The 26671-nt window shown below is 43.0% G+C and overlaps 1 protein-coding gene across 3 annotated transcripts in view; it reads left to right on the forward strand.

Moving 5' to 3' along the window:
- Positions 1–25713, forward strand: part of kansl1a (KAT8 regulatory NSL complex subunit 1a) — a 37207-nt gene extending 11494 nt beyond the window's left edge. For 2 of the 3 annotated variants that reach the window (XM_010864415.5, XM_010864414.3), the window contains 12 exons: positions 948–2361; positions 11131–11272; positions 13261–13418; positions 13802–13937; positions 17404–17569; positions 18534–18689; positions 20950–21171; positions 21416–21573; positions 22051–22230; positions 22352–22464; positions 23160–23415; positions 24019–25713. In XM_010864415.5, coding sequence (XP_010862717.1) covers positions 1016–2361; positions 11131–11272; positions 13261–13418; positions 13802–13937; positions 17404–17569; positions 18534–18689; positions 20950–21171; positions 21416–21573; positions 22051–22230; positions 22352–22464; positions 23160–23415; positions 24019–24216 — 3231 coding nt within the window. In that variant the 5' untranslated portion in view covers positions 948–1015 and the 3' untranslated portion in view covers positions 24217–25713. The remainder of the gene's footprint in view (positions 1–947; positions 2362–11130; positions 11273–13260; positions 13419–13801; positions 13938–17403; positions 17570–18533; positions 18690–20949; positions 21172–21415; positions 21574–22050; positions 22231–22351; positions 22465–23159; positions 23416–24018) is intronic. The other variant, XM_010864416.5, reaches the window with a different exon arrangement.
- Positions 25714–26671: the final 958 nt, after the last annotated feature.

The following is a 26671-nucleotide window of genomic DNA, read 5'->3' on the forward strand; positions in this document are numbered from 1 at the left end:
AAGCTAAATCCACCTGCTTTCGCCATAGCCTGCTGCATCTGCCTGAGTAGGGCTTTTACGCTCTGCATTATTTGCCTTGCTTGCTTTCGTCTGCCACCTTATTCACATCCTTGAATTCAGTAGGCATAACATCAATAATCATGTTAGGAGGAATCTTGGAAGTGGTCTGAAAATGGCCTACTTGTTCACATAAGCAGTGTTAGTCTGAGGTGCAGCTTAGCTTTGCTGCTGTCTGTTAACCCTATTCAGGACTTATCACCCACACCCCAAGGACAGGTTGCTGTATTATTTATTTCCTGCGTGGGAAGAAATGGGCTCTCATAACTGTCCTGGATTTTTTAAATGAAACCCTGTATAGTGTAGCCGGCTAGATTTTTGTAATTTTGACTGTCTGCCCCCACTATCAACATTTTATTGCACATAGAATTGTTACCTTTATTTGTGTGACTCCATTTCTGGCATCCACCTGACTGGTAGTTTGTCAGTACTCCTTAATGATTTTAAGATTGCTCTTTAAATAAGGATTTTAATTGCGTGTTTTGTTTTAAGTTGATCTTAGTGTCTGTTTTCTCCACTTTTGTAATTATAAATGTATTGTTTTCTTCTGTAAATACAGTAGGATTGTTCAACTAAAGCTTGTCCTCAATTTACAGTAAAATGTTGGTCACCATAGAATTTAACTGATTGTCAGCCCTGCTGTTGTGATTACTCGAGGCAAGCTTGTTAGTTACCTACCAGCATTGGGTGCGTCTCCTTAGGTGTTATTCATTCCACATAGCCAAACAGGGAGGGACCTGAAAGACTGTCCCAGAGGAACTGTCCCAGAGGAACTCCATTCTGGCAAAAGTGCTTTTCAACAAATGTTTTGTACTGCTCAATGAATACACACCCGGTCTCTCATTTTGTGGCACTTGTCTGACCTTTCTTGTGTCTCCCGGTCAACTCAGGCTGTCCTCTGGCGGGGCAGTAAGCGGGTGGTGTGGAGCAGGCCGCGGAGCCCGTCTCTCTGCACTGCATGGCTGCGATGGCGCCCGCTCTCACCGACGCCCCAGCCGAAGCTCACCACATCCGCTTCAAACTGGCTGCCCCTTCCTCCAGCCTTTCCCCGGGCAGCGCAGAGAACAACGGCAACGCCGGCAACATCCTCATCCATAGCAGCGGCGCGGGCAAACGCAAGGTCTCCGCCGTCGACGAGAACTCCCGCGACTTCTGCGGTGGGAACCAGGAGCAGGCGGCCCAGCAGTCCCCGGCCTCTGCCCTGGGCAAGTTCCAGCCCCTGGTGGCTTCCTACCTGTGCTCAGATGTGACCCCTGTCCCCTCCACCAAGGAATCTGTTAAACTGCAAAGCGTCATCATCAAGCAGTCCGTGCTGAAGACTCACGGCATCCTGCCCAGCTCTCTGTTCAACGGAGGGGGAGACTTCCTGCTGAGGAAGCGGCAGACCCTTGAGCTCACCGAAGGCCAGCTCAAGAGCCTCATGAATAGCGGCAGCAACGGAGGTGGCCAGGCCGTGGCGGCCCTCAACGGCCTCGCCAAGAAGCTAGCCATGTCTGGCGCGGCCGGCACTGTGCTGGCTGTGAACGGGAGCAAGCCCTCCACTGGCACAGACTCTCAGCCCCTGACTCCACCGCCGGACACCCAGGCTTTTGTGGGCGGCCTAACGGGGCACATTCTCTTAAAAGGAACCTTCAAGCAAAAGCATTCCCCGGGGGTTTCTCAAAGTACGGGAGGGAACGGGCTCCAGCCGCCACCGGCTCACTTAGCAGTGCCTGACGTACCCACCAATCAGCCCGATGCTTCGAATCGGCTGCTGCCCTTAACTGATGGTGAAAGGGCGGGGGGCAGCCAGCAGGGGTCCCCAGTATGTTCCCCGGCCCCCCTCCCCCAGCCCCCCTCTACCGCCACTCTCGGTAGCCTGGACACCCAGGTGAAGGAGCGCACCCTACTGAACCACAGCCGTCAGGGGGAGATCGAGGGCAGGCTGCGGAGACTGCGCAAGAGGCTTCAGGTAGTGCAGGCCAAGCAGGTGGAACGCCACGTCCAGCAACAGCTGTCCGGCTTTATAGACTCTGCCCGCAGCATGCTGCCTCCTGCCGCGTCCCGTAAGGGGGAATCCACTGCAACGTGGCGAATGGGCCCCGGCCGGCACTCCTTCGTCTCTGGGAGCAGCCTGGGCAGGTTTTTGAAGAGTGGCTCAGTGCCCACCGAGCTGGAGCGGCTTTACCTCAGCGGCACGGCCAACCTGCACACGGCCGAGAGCGCCTTCGACTCAGACGTGACGGAGAGCAGCTCGGGAGGGGACACGGACCTGGAGGAGGACGAGCTGGCCAGGGTGGACGTCGAGCAGCGGCATGTCAAAATGTAAGTACAATGGGGGACACAGTTAGGTGAGAGGCTCCAACCGACATCCATCACCAAGGAGTTGGTGTGCATGTGGTGATCATGTTGCCGTGGTAAATCTGAAGGTCATGTGGTTGTCACGACAAACTGAAAATGCCTGTTAACGTCTTGTGACTGGCAGTGTATTCAACAGCTGGGACTTATCGTGCCTCTCTTTGTCTTGGGCTCAAACAGCATCATGGCTTAAGAGGTTTTTGTCAACTGAATCATGCAATCGTCTTGATGTTTCCTGACTGGCGGAAAGGCTGCAAATCAGAGCGGTGACATTTTGTTTGTCCAAATATTCTACTCAATAAAAGACTTCCTCATCTTTCCTGCTGTCACCTAGACCTCGGTCTGTGCTCTTCCAGTTCATCTGCATTGTCTTCTATTTAGGTTAGCAGGTGCTTTCTACAGCTAGGTGTCCTCCTTGGGTAGAGTCAGGGGTGGGCAGGGGGTGAAGTGTCGTGGTCGAATGGGAATGTTGTTTTGCGGTAGTTATACCATATATGCTGGGGAGTATGAATGTGGTCTAGCCCTTTTCGTTGTTGGCTGCAGGTAATTGATCAGTTTAGCGATTGCCTTAATTCAACACGGCTGGTCTTCAAGGCTCGGCTTAAATCCAAAACATCAAGTGCCTGTGGCATACCAGAACCAGGGTTGCCCTGATTGTTAAATCCCTCCCAGTGGTGTACTGCCATGGCCTGTACTGTTCATCAGAATGACGGACAGAGAGAGGCTTAGAATAGGTTTACAACCAAGGGAGGTAACATTTCTTTTTGCATCTCATCGTAAAGATGTATTTTTCACGTTTCCACACACTCTTTACCATCTCATTTGGATTTCCCTCAGCAGGGGATCGGCAAACGAATTCCAGACGTAAGAGACAAGCCAGTGTGGCTCATTTTGCATAATGTATTTAAGTGAAAATAGGCAGCCAGGTGGGTAAGAGGCATGGACCTGGTTAACTAACAGGCATTTGGTAGATTATTAACAAATGAGATGAATATCAGCACCTTCCTGTTCCTTTTGGACCCTTGACCTGAGTATATGCATGTATTCCTACAGAGAAGCCAGAGATTCTGGCGTAAGCATAAAGATGACATGGGTGGGTGATGTGCAGACTTGACTGCATGATAAATACCACTATATTTTGCTGTTGGTAAGCATAGGAAGTGGGTTTGTCTTGTGAAAGGTTTTGTGGTCTCAGTCTAGCTTTTTCTATGTGGAATAGGAAGTTGATTGGGCTTTTTCTACAGGGTAAAGGTTCACTGCTGTTCTTGGTTTTTCTAGATAAGGGACAGCCAAGATCCAATAATTCCCAGTCCACCCAAACAGTCATTCATAGCTTGATGTGTGCTGTTTTTGCATATGTATCAGCTCCTAAGCTTTGGTTTATCACTTCAACCTGAATGAATTGCACCCGATATCTCAGGTGTAAATCATTCCTTGGTTTAGAGGTCCGGAAGGAAAACTAGCTGCGTATCTAACGTGGGATTGCAGTTTTGAATTTGCCCAGCCCATATCCTTAGCTCTTGAAATGGTAATGAACACTAACTAGACCAGGACAGCTTATTAGTCACAACAGTATGTTTACTGTGTATCTTATCGCATTGACCTATAAAGTAGAGGCAGGTTTACATACCCCTGACACTGTTGACCTGTTTACCCTGCTTATGATGGAGCCTTACTACTGTTATATATGAATACTAGCAGGTCTGACTTCAGTTGGGCGATGGCACCTTTTATTGTAGTAGTCTTGTACCGTGGTCGATATCTACCCATATTTAGAAACGTGTGTTGGCTTGGTTTTGAGTCAGGAATCTCATCACATGAAAGGGTGGGTTGACTGAGGAAACATTGTTACAAAAGCAATCTGGGGAGAAGTTAGGCTTAACCGCCATGCTCAGGGACAAAACAACTGTTATTTATTTCACCTAACTGGCTCGTGGATTCGGTTTAGCAACCTTTAGGTTACTGGACAGATCTTTCCTCTAGGCAATCGGCCTCATCGCGTTCCATTGTAAGTTAATAGAACACGCCAAACATTGTGCAGTTCTGCTGTAAGGTTGAGTCTTCATCTTCACTTATTCAAGCTGACTTCAGGATCTTAATTAGAATGTTTCTGTGCTCTATTTACTACATGGGCCTTGAGTGCAAATGCAAACCGAGTTCTTCGGCTAATCAGACTGTGGCTGAGAGCTGGTGCTATTGCTCAGCATTACTGTGTAGGCCCATATTCGACCCCCTCTGTCTGTGTACAGGTTTCCGTCCTGTTCGACACATCTGGGTTTGTTCAGCTCTGCCGAGTTCCTCCCCAACGTGAACCCACAGCCGGCGTTACATAACCCCTTCTCTTTATGTAATGACTGCAGTTCTCCAGCTGAATTTGACCCTCTTCATGCCCCCACCCTCTGCCTCTGATCCAGCCCTCATGCGGCGGCTCCTGTTCACGTTTCCTCTAAAGATAGGAGACTTGTCTGAAATCGCCACGCGAGCACCACCTGCAAATGTCATCTGTGTTTCTTTTAACGTCCAGCATGGGTTTGATGTCTGAATTCTCTAATACTTAGCCCAATTTCCATGTGTTTAGAAAACCTGTGACTTGACTAAAATTTGCTGTAGCAGATGTTCTGTTGTCATGTTCCTTCAGTTTAACTTCCATCGAGCCAGTATGGTTCATGGTGATTGATGCTGATGTATTGTCCACGTCGTACCATGGGATGTTTACATGTTTTGTCTCTTACCCTCGTCTTATTGTTGACATTAATCTGACCTTTTAAAATGTAATGAATAATAAATTGTAGCAGCTTATGTGTTGAGATTTCCATGTTTTCGGGGTGGGCCAAACCGGTGAGGTTTTATCTGAAATGTACTGGTGCTATAACTACCATCATATTTTAGTCTGGACCGAAGGGGACAGGAAAAAATGTAGGTTTTTTTGTAGCACGCAAATGCCTGTAAAGCGGCATCTATCATAAGTCAGTGGAAACCAAATTAAAGGTCTTCTATATAAGGTTGGGGGAGTGATAGTTCGGGGCCTGCCCAGCTGTGTATTGTGGGAAATGAAACATAAAATATAGGGGCAATTGTTACTGACTAGTGGATTGTTTATTTTGCCACTAATATTTAACTTCTATTATAGGGTACTCTGCTTTTTAGACTTTTTTTCAGTATGATGGGGAACACAAACCAATACGTTGCCGTGTTCTCTTGTAACAGCAGCATTTACAGGAAATGAAAACTGGTATGAAATAAACTCTAGGTATCCGCTGGACTTGAGACTTAATTTTGGTGGCATTGAGAAAGTTTTCAGCAACGTTATGAGTGAGAAGTCATGCAGCCAGCATTGACATGCACCCGAACCTAGTTATTCTAATGTATGGCATTGACAGTGTGCTTATTGTTTCTTTGTTTTAGAGTACTCTTTTTCATATCCAGAGCAACTTGCATGTACAATTGAGCTCACGTGCCTTCCTCGAGGGAAAACCTATCTTTTTGTATTAATAACTCAGAAATGCGAAAAATAACATCCATAGACACAATGACATTTAATCTAATGAAAGGACAAAGTGATTTCCGAATGCATCTGCAGGAGACTGCCAGAGCATGGATTCAGATGGAGCAGCACCGCACCTCATTGTTCAGTTTAATAACATGCATAGATGCAAGGCATTGAGGGGAAATGTTGTTTTAGGCCCATTTACCTCATGATTTGTCATCACATGTTCATCCATCACATCAGAATGCCGGCCTTATGTCTTCACCAGGTTCACAAGAGATCACAGGTTGCTAAGACCAAGGAACATTCTCAAAACTCAATGGCCGCTTTCCGATTTACTCCATTTGCTTGGATATAAACAAACCACTACTAACCAACCCGAACAAAAACGTATTTTCGGTACCTCCAGCTAAGTATTAGTGATCCAATGTGCTGTATTCTGGCAAACTGGAGCAGCGTTCACTCCTACTTATACAGCCTGTACGTCTGACTCAGGGTCAACAGACTGATAGTGTTTCTAGCACATGGGTTTGTGGGATTGTGAAGTCTGCCACTGTAATTTGCTTCTTTTTTTTAACATTATAGTCTACCAGTCTAAATAAGGCAATATTTAGCTTTGATCAACTGAAATTATCTGTAGAGAGTAAAGTGTTTGATGAGAAAAACTGCTGAAGCAGCGTTTGTGCCACTCCTTAGACAACTTCAATCCAAATCATTCATTGGATTTAATCAATAATCAATTAATCAATATTACTTTTGTTTTATTAGGCCTACATTCACATGCAGTGTTTCTCAGTGCAAACCTGGATTTAAAAAAATCTTGTCCCTGAGTTCTACTGTCTCGCCATATTGCCAACTCCCGTCTGAATATAGGAAATCCCTTCAATAAACCGTTCATATATACAAGTGCCAGATTGCTGCTCTTTGATAGGGTTTTCTTCCTTCTCAAGGTCAGGAGTTTTTCCTGAGATTTTTATCAAACTACTATGTGACCTGATTAAAAAAAGGCTCATATCCCATATTTCACAACAGATTAATCTCACCAGGCACTAAAAGGTCTAGGGTTTTAATTGTATGCCAATACCAATTGACCATGTAGATGTAAACAAGCTGGCAGACTTTACCAAACCACTTTGTCCTCTCTGCCTTTCTGCAGCGGTGATGGGTGAGGCGCAAGTTGTCCTTCCAATCTGACTGTCAACCACAGGTGGATAGCTGAATTGAAGAGAAACATTTTGTTTTTCTTTCCCAAATGTCTGGGTAATGTTATTTAATCCCTAAAACAAAACAAGCAGCTGCACTGCTAGCATCTGTGGAATTGAAAGAGAAAACAAGTAAGCTTACTTTATATAGACATGGTAAAGAAACATTTATTTTTGATTGAGGCACTAGTTCTTTCTGCTAGTAGCTAATGCTTGAATGACAGTTTCTCTGGTGTCTGATTCCACCATATGCTACCGATGGTGGAGGTCTTTTGTCTGGTGGTGTTGGCATTGTAGGCCAAGGTGTTACTGAAGGATGGTTCCTGTGTGTAACCGGTGTGCTGTGTCCTGGGAAGTGCCTCATTGAGGAATGTGCTGGCTGGCGAAAACAAGCTAGTGGTGAGTACTGCTGTCGAAATGGAATTGGGGGCGGTTGGGGTCTGAAGCTGGTTGGAAGTTCCTTGTGTGTTGGAAGGATTTTCCCTTGTCAGTTATCAGCCTCCTCTCGACTTTTATTGATTACAGAGGTCATTCATCCCCAAGCAAGCAGTTTTCAATGCAAGGTAAGGATATGGCTTTGATAGATTTGGATCTAGCAGGTTTTAATCGCAAACCCCTCCTCAGGGACCCCTGTCGCTTAAACTGCTGAAACTAATCCAGTGCTAGCGTACCTATTCAGCTTTGTTTTTGCCGCATAAATGTTCTACAGTCATGTTCTTCGCTGCCCCAATGGTTAGTATCAGATTTGTCGAGTGCTTGGGGTTGTCAAGAGGAGTGGTTTGAGAAGTACTATATAAGAGGCGTTCGTGAAAAACGTAAATGTTGACAAACTCTGCAGGGTACCATGTTTTGGATTGTAGTTTGAAAAAGGATCTGCTGTATTCATGACATTTCAGTCTGCAACCTTCCAACATGCTCCTAATCAATGTGATCTAGGCTTGTCCTCTTATTAGACTAATTAAATTCACTGTCTCTACCCTCCATCTTCTGTCCCCTTTGCTCTGACCTTTCTGCCACATGGCCTCACTTTGTTTGCCAGCTAGCTCAGCCTACTGCTGAGTGGCAGTGGCCAATACTGCATTCAAAATGCAGCATACACTCAGTGATGCTCCAATGTATTTCTTTATTCCTCATGTTTCTCCTCCCTTCAAAGCACAGGGGACTTAAAAGATCTGGTGGAAGGGAACTTAGGGTGGGTCAGGATAATGCAGTTGAGATTCACTTGCTCTGTGTCTTTTCCCCCATCCCTCCTATTGATGGGGTGTGAATGGACCAACCTCGTGGGTTTAGACCAACCGGTCCTCCACGGCAGTTCAGCAGTCAGGGTGCAGGGCACACCGGTCCCTGAATGATTGGTGCAATCCATACTGCTGAGGCCTGTCTGTTTTGGGGTGAAGCCCTCATAGGGACAGCCCCAGGGCTCTGCTCCAGTGTAGTGACACAATGAGAAGTCGGTGCAATGACAATGTCATCCATCTGTATGTATTGATGTTATATTTCGTGATTTGATGCTCCAGACACATTTTCTCTATATGCTCTGAAGCTGAGACAAGCGCGACCCATGGGAAGCTTAGTTTTGATCAGTCATGGATTTTTAAATGTAAAGAAAAATGGCTTTAATAGCCTGGATGTGGCAGAAGAGGTTTTGTTGAAAGAGCACGGGGCTGGATTCAAACCCATGTTGCAGCACTATGTGCATCTGGAGCAAAAGCTTAGACCCCTGGTCTACCCTCGGCCAACTTTCATGGAATTATTGGAAAGAAATATGCTTATTGCGGGCAATAGCAGTAAATGTAAGGCTGGTTAAAATCCCTGAACTGAGAAGGTGGGGGATTGGTTTTTGTGCCTTAAGCAAACCCCCATAACACTAATTTTTCCTGAATTGACTTCCATAAAAATGGCTGCAGGGTGGACTGAAATGTAAAGATTGGGGACTAGCTGTAGAATGCAAATGACCACGGTTTTGATAACAATCGAGGGAACAAACACTAGCTAATGCTAAGAACCAAAAATGAAGTTAAAAAAATAACCCTTCACTATTTATCTTTATAGATTTCTTCTCAACCCACTTCTAGAGATGTAAATGAGATACATGTGTATTGACTAGATACAGGCTTATTCAGGAGAAAGTAACCTAACCTTACAGATCTTCCTGAAGATTTGGACTAGAATAGGCAATATCCATACTTCACATTTTTGCCTACAATGCCCTTTGCCCTGTTGAGTGAGGCACTACTATTCTTTGGAATATTGTCTTTCCAGTTTTGCTCACCAGCTTTTCAATGGGTGTTAATTGGAAGTAGAACTGAAGTGTACACCCTGTAATGATTGTATTGATCACAATTCAGATACATTAGCCTATACCACGGGGGAGGGGGGGGGTCATCAATCCTCTCCTGATTCTAAAGCTGAGAGGGTAATGGCAGGCCCGTGTCCCTGTTGGCTGTATTTCTACAGATCGCCCAGTTCTGTCACCGCCTCCCTTCAAGTCTTTTGACCAGTAGTCTTCACTCTGAAAAGTATCGGATGTCAAACGATCTGATGTTATTAGTCAAAAGATCAGTTACTGGGGAGAAAATATTAGAAGGGAGCTGCCTGTGAAAACACAGCCCTTTGTTTGGCTGTAATGCTCCCCCCCAATCCATGCCTTGTGGCCGTTGTGCCCTTGGACTGAATACAACTATAGTTTCCTATCTGACTGCCAGTAATATTCACTTTTTTTTTCAGATTGCTGCTCTCCAAACTCTGACTCGCTGGCACTCCAATTTCTAATCCTTCTTAGCCAATACCACTGATCAGGTTCTTACAGCCCTGGCAGTTCAAATCGAAGATGGACACCTCAGAGATGAAACAACTGTATTGCTCGTTCCTGATCTGCCCCTAAAGTTTTGCCGCCCCACAAAAGAGCTTTCTGCTAATTATTTCCATGACTGATGTCTTCAACTCTCAGGCACCCCCAGCCGATCCATTTGATGTGTTCCAGAGCTGGCGCACGTGATCTAGACTTGTCAGCTAGTCATTAAGCCCTTCATTAGTGAATCAGGTGTGCCTGTACAGGGCTACAACAAAATTGTGAAATGTCTGGTTTGAATACCTCTGAGCTAGATTGTATAATTCTGCTGTATTGCACCTACCCGGTTCAGATCCAGAAGTGTGCAGAATAAGTGGAATCAGCTGTGTGTTCCCACATGAATGTTGAAGCAGTGCTGGCCAACCCAGCCGTTTGCTCTCCAGGGTGCTGAGTGGTCTAGAGCCCTGGGCTAGTGCTCACTGACCTCTGCTTCTCTGACCTCTTACCGTACCTCCGTAGCCTGCCCTTCCTGGAAGGGAGCACCGGTTTTCTCTTAAAGGACAACAGTCACATGGTTGTCCATCTGAAAAGACTCACCTTTTCAAATGCCATTGGTTGGGTAGATGTGAGTGACTATTGTTTTAGCCTATAGAATCATAGCAGTACTTCCTCCTTACCAAACAACCTGCAGCACACATGAACCCCTTTTGATTGTAATTGGTGGTGATGTCTGAGACAATGTGCGTTGCGGTTTTGCGAACATGAGCTTTGCCATTTGGATGGGGTGATCATGTGACCATTTCCTTTTAATTCTTAATGTCTGAGACAGAAAATATCTGGATGAGAAGGATTGGGCTGCTGTGTGCTGTCTTTACTAGTCATTATTTTCAGGTATTGCTCAATGGCTTTGGCTTTATTATAATAAACCAGCACCCCCTGTGGGAGCTGTTGGATAACACAGCCTGATTTCCAATTGTTGCAATCCATCTTCCTTTGAATCATTTTCCTCTTTAATAAGATGTCCTGTGGTATAATTTGTCCTTGGAGTTGAATAGTGCTAGAAACTGGCCTTTTTTTGTGAGTTGTGGATTGCCCAATGTTGAAGCAGGCAGTGTAATGTGTGTGCAATAGTGTGCAGCCTCTGCATCTGTGTGTGTGGGTGTTGGAGAAAACAATCGATCCGACTGCACAGTAGCAGTCCAGTGGGTGTCAAACGCTGGCTCACCCCAGTGTGTCTGTGTGTCTTTCTGCTTCAGATGGAAGCGGGCGGAGAGCCGCTACACCGCCGAACGGGCCTCCATCATCAGCCACTGGAACTGGCTCCAGGCCCACATCTCAGACCTAGAGTACCGCATTCGCCAGCAAACGGACGTCTACCGACAGATCCGCACCAACAAGGTACAGTATTGTCTCAGTGTTGTGGCTTAACGTACCGCGTTGTAATAAATGTCCTGTAGAGGGTTTATTCACTTGCCCTAGGGCACGTCAACATGTTTTTTATCATGGCGACTAGAGGATTCATACCAACAACCTTTCCATTACTTGAAAGACGTTTGGTTAGATGGTAACATCTATCGACGAATGGCAGAAATCATGGATTGCAATGGCATCAAAATGTCAAATATGATGTTTGAACCTGACTAACACAGTCTGTGTGCAATTTTCCAGATCCGTGAGCAATACTCAGCATAAATCGACAAAAAGCCTATTCCCTTAGTTACCCATATGCCATAGGCTTCATGATGAAAACAAATGTGGTGAATAAGACATGAGAACAATGTAAATTAATTAAAGCAAGCAGTTCAAAATTTGTCATTATTTTTCTGTCTACCTTTTATGATTTACAAATGTCATTCCATTTCAAAAAGTGATGGTAATGTGAGGGAGAAAGAAAATTGCAAAACAATTTATTGAATAGGGAGTTTAAACAAATCTCCAATTATCACCCAAAAGCATTGTTCTGTTGGAAATCGCTTCTTGCAGAGCAAAAACATCCGTAGACTTTGGTAAATGCAGTTCCAGTATTCATTATCTTGAAGAGATTCATTTCAGTGAATTGCGCTATATTCAATAGATCCTGCCTTCAACTGCTGTTTCAATAAGCAGAAAGTTGTTCTCACAAATGTATTTACGAGAGCTTAGAATTATACTTGTAATTAAAGTCAACAAAAATTATCCTGCACATGATTTTCCTACATGATTTATTTATACCTCTTAAATACCCTACCAATTCAAGTAAAACCTGCCGAAATTAAAATAATTTTCTCCCAATAATATTTTTTTTATAAATGACTTGTTTCCTATGCATTTTCTTATTTAATGCTGAAAGTTGAACTAAACAGGCATATTAATAATAGTTAAATCAGCATGTTCACCTTTGTTTTAAGAATGCTTGGGAGTGGCATGTCAATATTGTCGGCCGTACTGAATGGGTGTTCAGACGGACTGCATGTTGCACAGATGCATGTATTTCCTGGTGACGTTTGCCAAGAGTGAGAAGCGACCCTAATTTATTTTCCACCATTCGCCGAAGAGTGGCGATCTCCGCAGGATGCTGGGTTTTCAGATGCTGGCTTCGCTTTTGTCTTCTGCCTCACCTATATCATTCTGCTTAAATCCAGGAAACTCTCATATAGGCAAATGATTCTTTGTCACTAACCCAGCCATTGTTTTTAATGTTTTATTGTTAAGCATAAAGCAATCTATGACAGTGAGTGAAACTGTTGGGAACTATAGCCTAAAAGGAAAACCAATGACGCAAATAGTTTCCCTATGAAATAATGAAATACCTGATAAGGACACTAAATAGCCCTATCTGTTTTTAAAAGGGAAATAGATATAATGTATTTCTGGTATTTTTATGTATAACCTGGGCTACAAGAGGATACATAGCCCTATCTAAGCTACTGAAATCACTATCGGGCAACTGTAGATTTAAAAAATCTGTTTATAATAATATAATAATAATAATAATTCTTTATGAATGTTTTATGTAAGTAGTTACACATATAACATTTCTACCTCATAGGAAGTTGTACAGTTAGAGGCATTTAATTATTTAGCAACGTATGATAATGCATTGTTATTCTTGCAAATGTATAACTGTGTGCATGGGGGCTCTCACCTATTATTATTTTTTATATAAAACAATCTCATGTTTGAACAGTTTGTTCTTACAATGTGTAAATCCAGACATCACCCAGCCCTACTGAGATGCTGTAACAGCTATCCTCAATTACGTTGGTTACTCTTTAAACCAGGCACTTCGTATAGGGCTCTGGTATATGAATCCATATGAAGGGTGTGGATTGGTGTCTCACTGCAGACGATGGCCTATACACCATGTTCTGTCATCGACTCACGGATCTCATGTGACCACCCCTCAGGGCTTAGTGGAGCTGGGAGGCACGGCCCCCAGCGTGTTTGCGGTCAGTGGGGCAGAAGTGAAGGCCGAGGCTTCTTCCCAGGACTGTCATGTTACCGTTGCGGAGTCTGGTCTCTGGCGAACGCAGAACGGCAGGCCGGTCAACGGGGTCCTCAACAGGTACACACACTGCTAAATCTGGGTTCTTTTATTACATTACTTTGGAAGTAGAACCTATGAAGATGAGGGGTTAGGTCGCTATGCCATAGTCTGTAGGAAAAATGGATGGTTGATTAGGATATAGTTTTGTTTTCAGCATTGCTTTGTAAGTGTATTGAGGTGGAGATCTAAAACCAATGTAATTAACATTTTGTTTACCTTCCAAGTGCCAGGCTGGTATTTTAAATAATATTTGTTCTGAATTGACTTGTAAAATACAACTTAAATACCAGAGACTAACCTACTCTGTTCAGGACCCCTCATGTTTCCTATTTTCGAACCTATAAAGCTTTTACCCATTTGAGGATTCGTCCTCCACAGTTCACCTCTTATCTCCTCTCCAGGGTCACAGAGAGTAACACCAAACACCAGCCCAGCTCCACTGACAGCAGCTGCGTGGCAGCCCGCACGCGGCCTTTACTCAACTGTCGTCGTCGGCGACTCGTGCACCCCAACACAGTGCCGAACCTCAATGGCAAGGTGTGTTTCTGCAGAATCATGTAGATACAGACTGCCTTCCCCCATGCCCAGCCCTGAAAACCAATATACCAATATACATCTTTCATTTAACTTCCTTTCCCCGGTGTTCATTTTTATTTTGTATTGTTTGTTTATTGTACCTGACATTGTAATGTGTTATTGATTCTGGTGTTTGAGTTGGCTATGATCCTTGAGAAATAACACCTGCAGGACTAATAGGTATATTGGTCCTTCTGGGGTTAGGGTTGGTTTGGGGTTCTGTTGCCTGGGGTGATCCGGTGGTCCAAAACGCCGCCTCCGGTGCAGCATGGATTTGAATCCAGACCACTGCTCCATGAGCAGAACTCTACTACATCTATCATCTCTCTTACTATTTATAGATGTGTACATGCCACGATATTCCCCCCTCAAGACAATGTGGTCAATGGACCATCATCGGTGAACTAAGCTCATGAGTAGGGATGTTAATGGCTAACCGTTAGTCGATTTGCCAGCAGAGATGCGAGGAGCATTTCATGGAATAAATAGGTGCTTGTATTTTAGTGAGTCGTTATTCATCAGTCTACACACATTGATATACACACTCTCATAACATAGAGCCTGCATTTTGAACATGTAATCAGGGTTTTTCCTGCATTCAAAATTCAAAGCTGGCCGCCTCCCCAAAATCTCACACCGCCGCTGTGTTGGCATGGTTAAACATGATCAAACATAAAACCAGCGAAATACTGCATCAAATATGACCATAGAAGAAAAGATTTCCATATTGGCACTGTTGCTAGATGTGGTGGTTTCCCCACAAATTGGGCTACTTTAAATGGGCTTGGGCGGGTCGATTTACGGGTAGGGGGTAGTAGGCTATAGAAAATGTAGTTTGATCCTTTTTATTTATTTATTTTTACGTCCATGGTCGATTTTTCAGTTTACTGTCAATACAATCTGGCAAAGGACCATACAAAAGACCAAACTGGTCCTGACATTGTGGAAAACATGTGCATCCTAAAAAAAAAAATTATACCCAAGCATGTTAAGATATTTAAATCAAACATAATAACTCATAAACTACGTCAAGTGCAAATGTTTCTATTGTTTCAGATTACTTCTAGTAGCCTAGAATTACAGAATTTTTTTTGTTGTGCCTGTTCAAAGGACAATCAGTTTAAGGTATGTAGTGTCACCAAAAACATATGCAATATATAGTGTAAAAATATACAATTAACATATTTAAGTCACTAAAAATATAAATATATAAATGTGAAAATGTGAAGACACTGGATCAGTGCAAGCAGCAGAGCCTATTACAGCTGAAGGTAGTCGAGAGGGAGATAAACGACGTGCAAATTTTATTCATTGAAACAGAATAATGTAATATTGACTGTGATTACTTATGAAATCACTCATTAGCTTGATATTTTTCATGTGAATCCTGGATACTCTAGTAAACATAGAGCCAGTGGTTTTGACACTGAATGGCTAAATGTTTTCTGGTGGCATAAAGACATAATGGAGGGAATGATATGCTCTGTATGCTAGAAGCATTGTGGCGCCAGTGTGATTGGGGCCTTAGTAAAACAGGCAAACATGAACCATATAATGTCTACTAGTCACCGACAGGCAGCGGTGAACAGAAAATGAGGGTACATATGTTTAAAAAATATGTAACATGTTAATATGTAAACATGTGAATTGGTTGCTATTTGGGAGGAAATTGTAGTGTGCAGTTGTATGTGGACATGAACAACTGGGCAGTTTTAACACTATAACGGTTGTCTTTTTTCCGAGTGTGTAGCCAGGAAACTCTCATAATATATCACGGAGGGGCGTCCACCTTTGCCTAATTTGTCGACAGAGAAACCCCTGGTAATTGTTTGATACAAGGAAGTTTTACTTCATATTATGTGAAATTTTTGTCTCCTTCAAAGTAGACTAACCAAAATGTGCTTCTAGAAACATGGAGGCAATTTTGTATGTCTAAGGCCATCAGTTCAATTTCAAACCAACATTTTGTTGTCCAGAAGCCAATGGCACAACTCTTCCTCAATTATTCTTTTTCTATTTTAGTATGGTTTAACATTAATGATGGCTTCCTGACCGGATACCAGGAAAAACAAAATATGTAAATAATATAAATATCTAGAACACGTGTCAAAATATTAACTACTGCATTATCTATACTTTTCTTTATGTGATACATTTTAGTTTTCACTAAAGCTGTTATGGCCCTCCTCCCCTCGTTTTCCTATGAGCACTGCAACTTGATGAGTTGCAAAATGTATCATTAGGTATTCATTGTTATTTAAATAATTTTCTCTAGTTAAGTAGTAGCAACTTGAATTGGTGCTTGAGGGAGACAATGCTGTGCCTGTTAAGTTTCTTGTCAGCTGGAAGCTCTTTATTTTGGTAAGTCTCAAGGATGGGATGTGGTTGCGGGATCATCTGCTGTCTCCCTTCACTGAGACTGATGAAAAATGGGAATAATGTCAATGTATGCTCCCTCAGCTGTGCTTTGCAATACAGTAATTGCTTTATTACTAGTGTAATTGTTTACCTCAAGTTTGGAAATATCCGATACTTTCAACAACAAAAAAAACATTGTTATTGCCGTTATTCAGTGATACTGGACCTATGCAACTGCTCTAACGTAATTTCTATAGAACTGTTCATCATGTTGCATAGATGTGAAAACATTGAGTTACTGTTTGAAATCTTTCTCTACAAAATGAATCAGTGACTGACGTGTTCAGCGTTGAATCGTTCTCGCCGGTCTTCTATTAGTTTTCAGTGACTTGTAATCTCCAAGTACTTGTCTTGTTCTGTAAGGGAGGGTTAGGATACAAGTCATGTTGTTTAGAAGCAGGATTCTACACAGTGCTCCTTTTAATGTTTATCACCGGTTAGGCTCTTTATATATCCCTTCATCGCTTTAGAAACCCTTGAATAGTTTGTCAACCTGACAGTTTTTCAGTGTCAATAATGTACTGATTCGCATCCCTATTTAGGAGACATATCTTCAAGAATCGCATGGCTTTCATTCAAGTGATCACCTAAAATGGATTCAGCAAATGCAGATTGCCCCTTTTCAACCAGTATTTAGTTATTAATCTAATGGACCTTAGAACTGTTCATACATTTTCCCCAAATAAGTTTTAGTGAAGGGTTACATTTTATAAATGTTTCTGCGTTGGATTTGTTTTTGTTTATAGATGAGTTTTAGAACCATGATGGTAATTGCACCTCTTATGAACATAATGGCTTACATCTGAATATGAACGCTATTATGTTTAAAATATTAATTGTGGATATATGCTCGAGGTCTATGGAACCTTTTGATAATTTACCCCCCTAATTATTCTAGTCACACGTCACTTGGGTGCAAGTAACTTAGTCTGTAAACAATCAAACGAAACATTTATATTAGCTATTTTGACCGATTTTTAAATGGATTGATCTGAATTGTCTCTTCCAGAGGACCAGCCTTGCCACGTGCCTCTGCAGGGTCAACCCTTCCTCCTGTGTTACATGTGGTGGTCGGCCCAGCACCCCCAGAGAAGAACCCCAGTACGACCTGCCTTCCCTGGAGCGCCTTTCCCGTCTGGACCCAGCTGTCCACCCTATCCTTTCACTCCCAGACGGTAAGTAGCCTGGAGCACAGGTTTGATTTCTGGAAGCTCCACAGCCTGGGACCATCCTTTCTACTTTCCACTGTCAGGCTTCTAGAAGAGATTTCCACTACAATTTCCAGACATTCCTCAAACATTTATAACATAGGAGGGATGCATTGTTAGGAAAATTGGGTAGTACCAATAGCACATTGATTTTAACATGATTGTCAATGCCAATGATTTGTTGTTTTTATACCTGTGGACCCCGGCATTAAATAAACATGGTGCTTCTTGGGAGGTTTCGAATTTCCCTAAATGTTGTCATACTGAAGTAATTTGTGCTGTAATATCAAGACTCAAAAAAGAAACATAGCATGAGAAATTTTAAATTATATGAATAATTTTCTGTATTTGTACATTATTCATTGCCTTGATTAACATTTAGTGTAGAAGTATTAGACTTTATCAACAAAACTACGACAAAGAATACATCATTATAGAACAGTAGGATGCATGACTCAAGCCAAACTGAAACAGACAAAGGCTAAATCAGTCATAAGTAATTGGACGTTTTAAAGCGATTGGCCAATACTGATTGCTGTCTGATATTTTGGTCCATCCCTTATATAAATATTTGAAATATAGTAAGTATTTGTTTAGACAAACTGGGTTTGTGGATTTTGGTGTTTACTACTTTAGTCCTTTCAGAACCTTAACGTTCTGTTTAGGCTCCTTTTGCTTAACATGATCTTAATGTTACTTCCAAGTAAGAGTGACTTTAGAAATGTAGGGATTTTGCCTTTCTGGTTGACTGATAGGCTAAAAGCGTTTAGCTCGTATTCCAGAAATGTATCTGTGCCATAGATGTTGGGGGAAACAGCCTGTTCTATTTCAAAGCTTATTCCCGTTCCTCCACCGTCCTTGGCCCTTTTCCATTCCCCCTCTGCACTGTCCGTATCCTGGCCTGGCTCAACGCTGGCTTGTTTCTTCTTAGACGTGTGCGTGAGCCTTCGGCTGCAGCAGGTGATGAAGAGCCACTGGCAGGGCAAGGCCCCTGAGAGGAGCAAGCCCCCCAAGAAGCTCTCGCTGAAACACAAGCTCTCTTCCAAAGACAAGCACAGCAAGACGGCCAACTCGCTCACAGCAAACAGTGAGTATAAGCCAGTGCATAATAACCCTCACAAAGTCCAATTGACACACTCAGCCTGTGGAAAGCGAGGTGTTTTCCACAAATGGTCAGGGAGTAAACACTTGCCCATTTTGGAAAATTAGGGGGTTTCCTCCAACTGTCAGTATACACAGTTGAGTGTACAGAGTGGTGGGTCTCATCTCCAGATCTCCAGAGTCAGTGTTTCCCTCTTATTGTAATCGGAGTGGCGCCCCGCTGCTGCTAAATTGTGATGCACCACCATAGAAAAACAGATCCAGGTACAAAAACTTTTTCCATGTTACTTTTTTAATCAAGCTGGGCACAGTTCACCATCGCACGCTCTTTATTATCACACGAGCATCAGAGCAGAGCAACAACATCCTGCACCCGACATGCCGTGTATCAAGCTAGCGAGGGAGGTCAGAGAAACGTAACCGGCTGTCAGTGCACACGCGTGTTTGTGTTAAACTGTCAGTTAGTGGCTGTCACCTTGATATAAAGAAGGTAGCCATTGCCTGAGCAACAACAAAAGGTAAGACTTCAGCTAGCTTGCTAGTCAACTGTTACAACTCAAGCTAAAACTGGCTACAGTTGATTAGCGTCGTGCAGGCAACATTAGAGATTCGGCAGCAACAATAAGACCTACTGCTTTTGTATTTTGCCTTTAAAATAAGACTCTGGTGTATGTTGTGTATATTTTCAAAGGTAAAACTGGGAGAAATATAAATGAAACAATTACTATTTGTATACTACTTTACATAAGGTAAAAAAATATAAGGTGGAGCGCGTTGAGAAATGGTTGAAGCTTAATTTAATGTAGAGAACATATCTAATATTTTAAAAAAATCTTATTTTGATGTTGTTGTTAATTTGCTTGTGCTCATTAGCATTGGAGAGGGATTGTGTGATAAATCCAACCACCCAACCCCCGCCCCCACACTGTAATATACATGGGATACTTTTTGCGGAAAAACTATTCAGTGCCAAAGTGCGCATATTATACCAAATACTCAGGAGAATTTTTGTAAAGTTACAAATATTGTGTTATCATGGGGCATTGTGTGCTACATCCAGCAAAACTGTATTCTACCCCCTCTTTACCCCCAATGCAACACAGTAATGTAATGTGCATGCAGTTTGGCTCGTTAGTTAGTAGCTAGTTGCTTTCATTAGGGGTCTGTGAAGCGATTCATGAACAGTTTTAGAGAATGGCTATTTGAGTGAGTACTTAGGTTGTTATTTGGGAATGATGATAGGAAAGTATTGTCAAATGAAGTTGACAAGCAAGTGCGACTGGTGTACAGGGAAGAGGTTTTAGCATTTCACGGATCAAGCCTTTTGTGTCATTGATGCCGGCGTGTTGGTGCACCACCCTCAAAGAAAAGTAGGGGGGTGCACAGTATTGCCAGCTTTCATTGTAGCCGTCCAAACAGGGACTGATTTAGACCTGTGACACTGGTATATGCAATCAACTACCAGGCCAGGAGTTAAGCTGGGAACCATCCCCATGTATTGTTTGTTACCGAGACGGTAAGCTTGTAGTCCTTTTTCTTTTGATCAATGCCAGTTCTTTTGATCACTTCCTTATCTTCACTAGAGATAATATAGCTTAATCATTTACCTACCAGGCAAAATAATTCAGAGGGGAATGCTCTGATCATTGGCAGACCCTTTCCAATGAGCAGATAGTATCATGTGGGACTTCCTTTCCAGTTGACTACATTAAAATGGCTGATTCCTTCAATGGCGATGTCCATGCTAAAACTGTTCTGGTCACTATGCTGTACACTTATGACCCCTTGTGGACACAGTAGCACAGTCACACATTGGAACACAACCAAAGAACATAAAACTGTCTAAAGAAGGGCTGGAACTTGCAAAAGAAATCAGTACAATATTATGCCAGTATTTAGGTGCAGATACAATGTCAATTGCATTTTTACAATTGTCATTAAATACTGTGATTATATTGCTATTTAATCTTCCAAACATTGCTACCCATATTTCTACAAAAACATAATTACTTTGATCAGTAATGGGGTTAAAATTGCCTCCCGTTGTAAAGTTGGCTCCCTTTGTAAATATAAAAAAACACCACTAATAATGGTTTATGTGGAGGTGCTTTTTCCTATCACTATTGGATGTCTGCTGCCATATTTGAATCTAACCTTAATTCCCATGCCTCCTAAAACAAAGCCACACATGGACCCCACCTGTGTAGAATCTAAAACTCCCCATAACAGCATCCCTCCCCCAACAGGACTGTCTCACTATAAGAGCCGAGCTGAGAAGCTTCAGCGACGACACCACCACCACCTGGAGGGCAGCGGCGCAGTGCTGAGTGCTGCCAGGCTGGAGGGCCAGGCCCTCTGTAAGGCCGAGCGGCTCCTGCACAGCCTCCCCTCCCCCTCTGCAGGGCCTTATGATCGGGCCTACTGCCGCAAGAGGCCCCGCGAGCACCTGCTGGACAGGAGCCACGACTGTAAGAGAACATCCGATACTGAATATAATGACCTTGTTAATGTAGAGGTTTTCCCCCCTGATTAACATTTGTGATATTGATATTATTTATGTACAATTTTCTTTTTCTGGAATCATATTAGAGGTAAATGGTCTCAGACAATTGCACCAAATTCATTAATTCCTACCTGTATATTTGCAGTAGTATTGCTGAATGGTTGGAAGTGTAACAGGCCGTAACATTCATTTCCTGTCCTCCTCTCCAGCCACCCAAAAGCTCTTCCTGGACTCAGGCAGCCCCTGCTCGTCCTTGGCCAGCATGCACTCGTCCCTTCACAGCCCCTCGCTGACCCGCCAGCTGTCCACCTCCTCGGAGAGCTCCACGCCCATGGGTCTCAACAACCTCAACTTCTCCAACGCACCAGTAAGATTGTCAAAGCTTTTAATGACTGTTGGCTACTATGGATGTAGTAATCTTCTACATTTTTGCGTCGTTTTCACAACAAATCTGGTCACATATTTCAGTTTTTCTGCTTAAGTTTCAGTTTTTCTTCTTAAGATGGGATATCCAGTAATTGGGTCTAAGAGGATAAGTATTGTATTTTCACCATGGGTTATCAAATTTTGTGACATCTTCACTTAAATATGTATCATTTCATTCAGGCAGGGCCCCTTTTTATATTAAACCTGGATTTCCTTGCTGATTTAACCAGTACTTTTTTACGTCATTTTATGTAGAACTGAGCGTTGTGTAAGCGGTTGATAATATCTGTATGACATTCTGAACGTTTCACCTCACTGAATTCAATTTATACCTGTACATAATTGACTTGAATTGATTATACATAGGAACTATTGTCTGTTCTTTGTAAAATCTAAAACGGTTTTATCTTCCCTTTAGCAGCCCATCCGGAGGAGGCGAGGCGAGAGCTCCTTTGACATCAACAACATTGTGATCCCCATGTCTGTGGCGGCCACTACACGTGTGGAGAAGCTCCAGTATAAAGAGATCCTCACGCCCAGCTGGCGGGAAGTAGACATCTTTTCCCAGCCCATGGCAGAAGAGGAAAACGACACTGAGGTGAAGCTTTGTCCCTGAAGCCCTGCTCAGAGAACAGCCTCTTGTCTGGCATGACCCCTGACTTTAACTCAAGTCTTTATGGTTTAAAGAGCTGTCGATAAACAGGTTTCATTGTTTGTAGATGGAGGACCTCTCAGATGCGGCCTTCTCCCAGCTTCATCAGCCGTGCCAGGATCAGGAACGTTCCCGCTGGACCTGGATGGCCCTGGCCCCCGCCAAAAGGAGGGGCAGCAGGTCAGTACACAGGCTCATACAAAGCCCACTACCTCATCAGGAGTTCCCTTGTGTGGTAGTCATCTGAGCAAATGAAGGGGAATTGATCTCATTTGGACTAAGGGATTTGAGCCCTCATTCCCATATTGGTCAGTTTACTACTTGCTACACGCGTCACTGCGTTTACACTGGCAGCCCAGCTGTCATCATTCTCTCCACTGATTGATATTTCAAACAATTGCATAAGCTTTGGAAAACAAGTCTGTGAAAACCTCTAAGGAATGGCTTGAAGAGACATCAGCGTTGACTACCTGTTTAGACAGAGCCTGTGAAGATTTGATCAATGTAAGCCCTGCATTCTGGGATATAAACATTCTCCATGTTGTCAATACGCAGTATGTATTTACACTTCCACAGGCCTTAAGTGTCATTTGTTTGCCACAAAAACTTTATCTTGATGAATAAGGACAGGGAGCTCTGTATAGCAGCTCCCACCCCCCTCCTCGGGGACCCCAGGTCCTTTATTTTCCTCACAGCTCTGAACTAGTTCACCTGATGGACCAAATGTAATCAGTTTTCCCCAGCTCTGTATGTGGAGTGTCTGGGTGATGCCTAAGAAGGGTTTGGAGAACCACTCCTATAAAGGAGTAGTCCTATGTTCAGTCCTGTTTGTGTCACATTCCCTGTGTTCTATGAACCCCCCCCCCCCCCCTCAGATCGTACAAGTCCATGGACGGCAGGACCACGCCATTGCTGTGCGGCACCAACCCGCCCACCCCTCAACCGGCATCCCCTGACCCAGGACACTGCCCCCCACTGCATGACTACAGCCACGTGGCATCGCCCGTCAGCCCGGCTAGCCCAGATGCAACCTCCAACCCCCATACGCCGTGCTCCCGCGACTCCCACTCCCGACTACTGTCCAGCGAGGACACACGCTGTTCCACACCTGACTTCAACTTTGAGGAGAGGGTGAGCAAAACACATTGAAAAACACTCCCAGTAACAATAGAATAAACTGTAAATGTAACAAAAGCACCATGAGATTCATGTTCAAGTTGGTCTACTTCCCCTTTTTAATGGTTGGATAAATCGTTTTTGTGTGCTATAGCTTCGCTGTGCCTAGTAGTCTGTTTTGATTACATGATATTTGGTTATGTCAGGTTGTAGCGTTTGCATTGATCATTAAGGACCAGTTTTAGATCAGTTTGTGTCATTAGATTAGCTGTTACATTTGCATTGACCATTAAGGACCAGTTTTAGATCAGTTTGTGTCATTAGGTTAGCTGTTACATTTGCATTGATCATTAAGGACCAGTTTTAGATCAGTTTGTGTCATTAGGTTAGCTGTTACATTTGCATTGATCATTAAGGACCAGTTTTAGATCAGTTTGTGTCATTAGATTAGCTGTTACATTTGCATTGATCATTAAGGACCAGTTTTAGATCAGTTTGTGTCATTAGATTAGCTGTTACATTTGCATTGACCATTAAGGACCAGTTTTAGATCAGTTTGTGTCATTAGATTGGCTGTTACATTTGAAGTGAACCTGACCCAAGGGTTTCCCTGCACAGACGGTGGCCCCGTGGGAGCACAGAAACTTCCCCCTTCCAGAGGACCCGGCTCCAGAGCCTGAGGTGGAGCGAGGCGAGGAGATGAAGCGGGCTCGTGAGCGTAGCATCTCCGGTTGCCCATCGACAGGCTACGACACAGACAGCCCCATGCCTTGCGACGATGACGTCCCCAGACAAAAAGGCCACAGCCACCAATGAATGACTGACCAGCCGAGGTCCTCCTCATCTCCTCCACCTCTTTGGCATTAACAAGCAGAACCTCAAACTGAAAAACAAGCTATTTAAAGGGTTCCTGTTGTTTGATATTCAAACACCAGTCTAATACTATTTCACAGTTTTTAGTGAACATTATGCGGAAGATAGAAGCCTTTCCTTACGGTCTTGTTTTTGTTTTTGTTGGCGAGAAGAGAAAAAAAAAAGTAGAAAATGACGATGTTACAAAAATAATTTCTGTTGTAGGCTAAAATGATGTACATGGATGGGGGTGGGGCTTTGTGGTGTTCCATACGTGGTGTGTATATTTGTCACGCACTACGTTGCCAACTGCTCAAGAAGTATGGCCAAAGGGTGTCTTTCCTATTGACTAGTTTGCTTGTATTTCCCATGTACATTTTCTAGTGGAGTGACAAATAAAATGTCCCCGTACTCTCCCCAATTAACAGGTACATTTGGGATGTTGTGTGTGTCCTTTTTTCCTCTGGGGGGGCACCAGAAATTATGGAGCACTTCTTTCACTGCCAAGTAGTTTTGTTGGTTTGCCTATTTTTGTTTTATTCCTTTCTCAACCCTTGTTGTTTTTGTTTGTTTATCTAAGTCGCTTTCTTTTTGTGTTATGGACAATAATCATTCCTTTTCTAAAAAGAAAAAAGTATCTATACAGCATCCGGTTCGCCTGAACTCTTGCTGTCTTGTTTGACGATTGACCGCAGCCCAGGGAAACCGGGGTGTCTCCTAAGCTCTTGTCTGACCCTACAGGGAGCACCGGCGCATGCTACACCGTGCTCATGCCGTTGATCCCCCCAGCGTCTACACTGACTCATCACACCGGGGAAGGTAGAGGACGAGTGGGGAGGATCCTGGTATCAGTTTAGTTCACTTTCTCTCTTGAGAATGGCATCATTGGCGTATCATGTCAGTGTGGTCAACTTGATTGCAGATGGTCAAATCACGCATTCAAGTAGTGTTTTTTTTATTTTCGAACATGGCTATGAGGGTATCCACTGGTGAATTCTCAGCAGATGTTATTACTTCGCTGATGATTTAGTTGTTTCTGGTTCAACCCGACAGTGTTCCCTCATTTAATTTGTAGCAGCTCTTTGCAACCCAGACCTCAGGTTTTACAGTTTTAAGGGAAAATTTCTGATGTTGAGAACATTGCCCCCCCCACACCCTTCACAGAAGATCAGTCTGATCTAAAGAGACTACTTTGTTGCAGAATAATGCGTTGTGTTGTTGCCTACCCATAATGTCATAACCACGTCACCATTTCCCCTTGTAACTAATTGCTATGCAAAATCTATGGTTGTATAAATGTACACCTGTTTTTATGCCATGGTCATTCAATCGCTTTTTTCTTTCTTTTGTAGTTATAAGCAAGATGTCAATGTACCTGTCCAATTGTTGCAGCAGTTAATCTAATCAAAAGCAGAATTGTTTTTGTAAATAGTACCATTAAAACATTTATGTTAAACTTGGCATTATTGTCAGTCTTCTCATTAACCTTATTGCAGACTCATTAGACATGACCGGTTAAATGGAATTGTGTGTATATTTGTCAACCCAGATTAATATGAAATAGTGAGTTCAATAAACGAACGGTTGTACAAAGTGCCCCAACAATTTCATTCAATTTCTGTTATTGGTTCATGAACAACTATCAACAATGTTTTTTCGTTGTTCCTTTAGGAAAGTATCTTCTGGCATAATTATTTCATATTTAAATCCCGCTCTGCAGCTTTTTTCTAATTAGTGTTATTTAGTATTAGGAAATTGGGTGTGTGAAATGTAGGATGTTTACCAGAACAGGGGCATGATCTGTGTGCTAGTGGGTATGAAAACCCCTGATCTAGATTCTGCAAGCTGATGTACCTTCATGAAGTACCGTGTCTAAGAAGGCTCATGCAAGCGTGGATTTTGACCTAAAAGGAAGTATGTATCTTTAATCAAATGTTGATATAACAGGAATAAAGAATTCAATTTGTCTTGCTCAATGTTAACAGGATTTTACATCTTCTGGGCATAGTTAGTGGCCATACATATTTTTTTTATTGTTAAACTCAATTATCTAGGTGAAGAAACTGGAAAGAAGAATGATGCAGAACTTGGGACTCAATCAAATCATTGCTGTAGCACACTCCCATGGTCAAGTAAAACAGGCTAGCCTTGGTGCTGTATGAAATCCTTCAACCACCATCTTTTTGCATTACATATTTAGATGTTTGTGGGCACAGGTTCTGCTGTGAATTTAACTACTGTAAACCTATACATACGCAGCATGAATTTGATTCAGACCTACTGATATTTCACCACGCTCTGTCTTTCCCATTTTCTCTCCTATCAATCAGAGAAAAAAAGCCCTTCAAAAGAAAACAATCTTAATATTAGATATCCTGTGGAAATCTTTGATGTTTAGTTAGATTATTATGTGAATTAG

The sequence above is a fragment of the Esox lucius genome, chromosome 5 (genome assembly GCF_011004845.1).
Source record: "Esox lucius isolate fEsoLuc1 chromosome 5, fEsoLuc1.pri, whole genome shotgun sequence".
NCBI lineage: Eukaryota > Metazoa > Chordata > Actinopteri > Esociformes > Esocidae > Esox > Esox lucius.